Source organism: Papaver somniferum, chromosome 1 (assembly GCF_003573695.1).
Source record: "Papaver somniferum cultivar HN1 chromosome 1, ASM357369v1, whole genome shotgun sequence".
NCBI lineage: Eukaryota > Viridiplantae > Streptophyta > Magnoliopsida > Ranunculales > Papaveraceae > Papaver > Papaver somniferum.
Genome location: NC_039358.1, coordinates 224,979,099 through 224,985,553, shown reverse-complemented (window position 1 = coordinate 224,985,553; position 6,455 = coordinate 224,979,099). Strand labels below are relative to the sequence as shown.

The following is a 6,455-nucleotide window of genomic DNA, read 5'->3' as shown; positions in this document are numbered from 1 at the left end:
TCATGCAGTTCCGGCATGGTAACCTATCAATGAACCCATGCCGGTTTAATATTCCGTAGTATATTCCTTGGTAAGTAAAAAAGTTAACTGCGTACCGGCATAGTTTTTTGGTAGAATACTATGCCGGATCAATATTCAAATTGGGGGATATCGCTTTACCGGCATGGTCGTATTATGAATACCATGCCGGTAACGCGTCTGCCGGCATGGTATTCATACTACGACCATGTCGGCACCGAGGTTTTACAGTTGAAAAAATGGCGGGTTTAAAGAAAAAAATCGATTTTTCAATCTCCTAACAGCTTTACCTATGTATTGGGGATGCTTGCATGTTGTGCAAGTTTACTTTCTTGTGTAGCTTCTTCGAAAAACTATCCTTACTCGTCAAAATCATCATTCAAGGGTGTTGGCTTAACAAAGAGTTGCAATTGAGAGTTGTTGTCGTTAGCTCCTTGTTGTAGTAGAGTTATAGATTCAGCAGCTGCAATTCTCTCCTCACAATCATCTTCCATTTTCACAAAATTTCCACTCAAAAATATTTTTCCCTCCTTCTACTCTCACCTCACTCACCCAAATTCAAATAAAACACACACTAATCATTTATCAAAAATCTTAAGATTTTACTAATTATTATTAATCACTAATCCTGATTAGTGAGGGGTAGATTAGGTAATACGTAAAATACTTAGATAAGGGGTGACCCCGAATTGATATTTGGAACCAGTTTTTGTCCTTTTCTTATATCCCCCAATTTCTTTTTTTATCCCCCGATTAATGGTTCTTTAAATATTGTCTCTTATGTTTTTTTTTTTTTTTTTTTTTTTTGTTGAACCACTTTCTTAGTAAGCATTAGAGAAATTTGATAATGCGCAGGTAGTCTTAGCGTTAAACTTACTCTTTTTTTTTTCTTAATCACGTTAAACTTACTGTTATTTTTTTTTTTGAAGCATGTTAACTTATTATTATACTTTTAAAGATGTAAATGTCTAGATAAATAAAGCTCTCACGTTGAACCGTTAGGAAACCCTCACTTCGTATTGGCAGAAATAAGTCGGTTTTTATGAAACTAGAGTTTTCAGGAGGATATTTTGCAAAGTTTAAAATTTACAAATTCAAAAAGAAAATTGAACTTATCGTGTTTGGAATTTTGTGGAAGTCCAAATTCAATTCAAAAGTCGGGTACTTACCATATTAACACTTTTTTTTTAAACTAATAAGGCAAGAAAAAAAGAAAAAAACTCATATATTTCACATACTAATACATGCAAAAAAAAAAGAAAAAAATAATAAAAAAAAAAAACTCAGGTATGTCGCACCTATTTTCAGTGAAAATAAAAGGAATAAATAAATAAAACATTCACTAATTTCTTATCTTTTCTCCGCCTATTTAATGTGTTTGTATTCCCACAAACATGATACAATATCAATCTAGCTAGCTTATAATTTAGTGGTCTTTATTTACTTGCAATTATTAATTAAGGTTATTACATAGGAGAACTTAAACAAGAAAACATTCACACAAACACTAATAGAGCACGTAATAAGATATATTAATTCCATGACCACATCCCTAGCAATAAAGATTTGGCCCAGGCGTTATACCGAGCTGCTTACAGTATGCTTTGTAATACTTCACCCTGGCACGAACTGCTGGCCGATTTCCGCCACCGCATTCACCACCATTGACTTTACGGATTGTACGACCGAAACCTCCACCCGAAATTATAACTGAATGCACATTATTCATCCAAAACCAAATAGCAGCCTTGAATGAAATGATTGCATTGGTAGCTACGAGGTCTGGATTCTTTAAAAGATTCACGCCAATGCTCTTACTACACGCTCCATAATTATAATTCCATGTAAGTTGAATTGGTCCTCGTCCATAATAATTCTTTCCTGGGGCACATGGGTATTGTGTGCTGAGCTGACAATATTTTCCTCGAGCTATTTCTCTTACGTAACAGAAATCTGGTAGGAAAAAAGCAACAATATCAAGATAAGTGTTTATGTTTAAGATAATAACATGGAGCTTGATCGAACAACTTACGTCCTGTTTCATGAGTTACATGAGCAAAGAAAGCAGCAATTTCACGTTTAGAATCTTCAAGAGTTCCTGTTTTACCGAATGTAGGGTAATAATTTCCAGCCTCAAGAAAAGCACTGTGGTAATAGAATTTTTTCCCAGGACAGCCTGAACCAGCTTGACCGATTATATTGTTAAAGAACGCTGGTGTCACATAATTGGCTACAGAGCCAAAGTTCGTCTGACCCAAAATAGGCTGTGCCATACATCCAAACAGAATTGCCAATACCGAAACAAGTTTCTTGTAGCTAAGAATAACCATTTTTATCTGGATGAATATTGAAAATAAAGAGTAGTAGAGTGTTTTGAAGATGTGAAAAATTAGGATAACATTCAGATATACTTACAGATTTTTAAGCTTCAATAAATTTTGTTGTTTGTCATTTTTTATGAGTAGTCAATGTTATATGTTCAGCTAGACTGAGTTGCAAAGGCTTGACCAGCCACATGAAATGCTCATCAGTCACAAAATAGTTTCATCTTGTATGGCGATAAATTTCTAGAAAGTAACACAGGAGTTGGGTTGAAGTATATCTGGTCCAGGTTCTTTGACAAACACTCAATCAACAGCAACCGTTTCCCGAATGGGTATGTCTTCTATTAAAACTTGATTACATGTGTCAGCCGGCCGTATGTTAATGCCAGACTAGACAGTCTTCAGAATTCCAGTAGAAAAAGTCCTGAAATCGAACTTTACACAGCGTTTGATTTGTTTTATTGACTTTCAAAATTTGGTCCAAATATTTTAGTGTTTATTTATCTATTCTGATTTCAAGAATATTTTTATCCCTTAAAAATTAATATTATCGCAGGTCGTAACCGATGCTAGATTCAGTGCGTCTGCGCAGTAGCTAATGGCTTTGGTTTACATTTTCATGGCTCGGCTACGTACTCAGTCAAAAACAGAAAAAACAATAAAGATCCAAACATATAATAATAATGCCAGTGAATGATAAATAGGCCCATTCATAAAGTCTGATCGATCCTGCTCGAGAACTCGTTTGGCGAACCAGTAAAAATACGTCGACAACTTAAGCCAGTAATTAGTTTTAGTCAGCATCGTTGTTCTCTCATGGATGACTAGATCGCGTATTATTAGTTCTGGTAATATAGTTACCAACGTAAATAACCAACTTCGTCAGCAAAAGGTCTTACCTAGATGACTAGATCACATATTATGCTTGTCTTATTCTTTTATCTTCCTAATAAGTGGAGGAAGGGTACGTATTTGCAGAAACTTCTTCGCAAAGCATGTTCACTTGACTGATATTAGATAATTTTTGATTAAGTTTGCGATAATGATGGAAGTTCTCATTCGAATAATCTTATCAGCTCTCCATATTAGTTCTTACTATCTGCATGATATGCATGCCTAGACTGTTCAAGTTTATGTTTTGACCATCTTCCTGGAGCAATTAAGCCATATCAAATTACGTCAGCTTATTAGGCTTCTAAAACACGGACTAGGAGCAAGCGTTTCTTCAGAACCTCCATGGGTTACTCTTGCAAGTCATATCCTAATCGAATTTCTTCTATTCAACCGGGATACTTCATTATATTGGATTTATATGAAATTATGTCAGTTTACTAGGCTTCGAGTTTGATTCGTACTGTTATCATTCAAATTTATGGCATGTTAGTGAACTTTCAGAGTCTACCGGAGGTGAAAAAAATTAGGGGAAATCTAAGAAAATGTCCACGAGGGGAAATGTAATTAAGAAAATGTCCACATTTTTTTGAAAATTAATAAAATGCTCATATTGTTACGATTTCCGTCCGGTCCCATCATTTTGGTAAAATCTCGTTTACTTTGTCAATTTATCATCACACGAGGTGAGAAAAAGGTGGGCGCAATTACAAATTTACCCATCAACTCAATGAACGGCTAAAGATTACTCCATAAATGTTAAAACAATCTTTTACCGTCCACGGTCCAAATTAATCAACGACTGAAATTAACTGCACCAGATAATTACACGTGTTTAAACCGACATCCCAAGATCAACACGTGTTTAGAAGATAAATAAAACAGGGTTAGGGTTTTGATTTTTTTTCTTTCATCATTTCTCTATTCGTTTTTTCCGCCTCTCTTACTCCTCTGAAAAACTGGTGATAAACAACCACCAGTTGCAGCGGCAGAGATCAGTCAATGAAGGAAAAGAAAGAAAAGGTCTCTAAAATATGATTGAATCTTATAACGGCAGATGTTGATTGATGCTGCCAAGAATTAGTTGAAAGTGGAATCGGAGAAATCATGGAGAAGAAGTTGGGAAATAATTAAGGGTTAGAAGTTTGGTTTGTACTGAAAGTGAAAACGAAAAGAGAAGAGGGGTTTGATTCTGATTTCAAGATGGAGAAATTCATGAAGAGATTAAAAGAGATGAATCGGTGATTCGGTGTTGTATAGTTATGGAATGATGAAGATGGTGGCCATGATTGTTATTGGAGGTATTGTGAGGCAGATATGAGCTGTTAATGAGTGAATTAGCTCACATATAACAAAATTAGGTGAGAATGGTTGTGTTGATGGAATAGTAAATGGAATCTTTTGGATCCATGAGAAGTCAGGTAAGAAAAAAGAAGAACATGCTTTTAAATAAGATGGCGAATCAAGTAGTCAGTGGTTGATCCACATCCTCGTCAAATGAGATGAATTTTTTTTATTGAATGAGTTTAAGGAATATTGGTGTGTATTTTCGGAGAATTGAAGATTTTTTAAATTGGGTACTACAACACCTCTACGAATTCATCTAATGATTTGGATTTTGTAAATTGGGAATCTAAGGATGAACTTGAAATCTGTTTAATCTGTGAAGTATGCAATCTGTATTATGTTGGGTTTAATTAATTTTTGTGGTTTATCTTGAGCTGATCCATTTTTGATTAATGTGAGATTTTTTCCCCTCTAGAGATTTCATTTTTAATCAATATTATTTAGTTTTCGTTGTTGTGATTCCATTTTTCATAATAACCGTTGTTGAATGCTAGGGTTTCATTAACAAAAATTGGGGAAGAAGATGAACAGTGATTTGAGTTTTGACTGAGTCGGGCGCTGACTCACATCCTGGCACTGACTCACGTCGTAACTCGGTAACGATTCAAAATTGAACTTGGACCGACCCAACTGATTCAGGGGCTAGAATGTCATTTGACATAGCCGATTTTGTGCCACATGACATGTAACGGCTGTTAGCCGTTTTTTTTGAAAAAACGGGACGGAAAAGATCAACTCATGAGCATTTTCTTAAATTTAAAAAAAAAACGTGGGCATTTTCTTAATTACATTTCCCCTCATGGGCATTTTCTTAAATTCCCCAAAAATTAGTATCCTTGGCGGCTCAAATATGGCACAACAGTCTAACTTGCTACCTTAATAAAGATGGTGTCTTATAAATTAGTGCTTTTTATTTACTTCACTTATTCAGGTTATGCACCTGTTACATTCAAGGAGTAGTACTTAACATGAAAACTTACTACGAAACACTTAATACAAACAATAATAGAGCACGCGCACAATAAGGTATACTACTTCCATTATCATCAGCATATCCCTAGCAGTAAAGATTTGGCCCAGGTGTTACACCGATCTGCTTACAGTATGCCCTATAATACTTCACCCTGGCACGAACTGCTGGCCGATTTCCGCCACCGCATTCACCTCCATTGATTTTACGGATTGTACGACCAAAACCTCCACCAGAAGTTATAACAGAATGAACATTATTCATCCAAAACCAAAACGCAGCCTTGAATGAAATGGTAGCACTAGTAGCCACAAGGTCAGGATTCTTCAAAAGATTCACGCTAATAGCCTTACCACAGGCTCCATAATTATAATTCCATGTAAGCTGAATTGGCCCTCTTCCATAATAATCCTTTCCAGGAGCGCATGGGTATTGTGTGCTACTCTGACAATATTTTCCTCGAGCTATTTCTCTGATGTAACAGAAATCTGTAGGAAAAACAACAACATCAACAAAAAATAGAAAAACTTAATCTACTAATGTTTAAATTTAAGTTAACATAGAGCTCCATCGAACAACTTACGTCCTGTTTCATGAGTTACATGAGCGAAGAATGCAGCAATTTCACGTTTAGATTTTGTCACACTACCAGCATGACCAAATTTAGGATTCGCTCTTGCAGCTGCAAGAAACGTACTTCGCTTATAAAATCTCTTCCCCTCACATCCTGTACCAGCCTGAGCAATTATACGGTTAAAAAATGCTGGTGTTACAATGCTACTAACGGACTGACCCTCAGCCGAATCAGATGAGATTCCGACCAGAATTCCAACTGTCACAACCAGTTTGAGTACATCATGACCTGCCATTTTCTTCTTCTTTTTGAGTATGGCTTTGGAAGCTAA

At 35.7% G+C, this 6,455-nt stretch overlaps 2 protein-coding genes across 2 annotated transcripts; both read right to left on the bottom strand.

Annotated features, from left to right (window-relative positions):
- Nucleotides 1-1,570: 1,570 nt before the first annotated feature.
- LOC113361723 (endochitinase At2g43590-like) lies at nt 1,571-2,348 on the bottom strand. Its single transcript, XM_026604862.1, has 2 exons — nt 2,051-2,348; nt 1,571-1,971 (listed from the first exon to the last, which is right to left on the bottom strand). Exons 1-2 carry the CDS (start codon nt 2,346-2,348, stop codon nt 1,571-1,573), a joined length of 699 nt encoding a protein of 232 aa, XP_026460647.1.
- Nucleotides 2,349-5,488: 3,140 nt separating this feature from the next.
- LOC113337629 (endochitinase At2g43590-like) lies at nt 5,489-6,455 on the bottom strand. The gene is made up of 2 exons (XM_026583259.1): nt 6,134-6,455; nt 5,489-6,038 (listed from the first exon to the last, which is right to left on the bottom strand). The coding sequence occupies exons 1-2, from the start codon at nt 6,417-6,419 to the stop codon at nt 5,638-5,640; spliced, it is 687 nt and encodes a 228-aa protein (XP_026439044.1). The 5' UTR covers nt 6,420-6,455; the 3' UTR covers nt 5,489-5,637.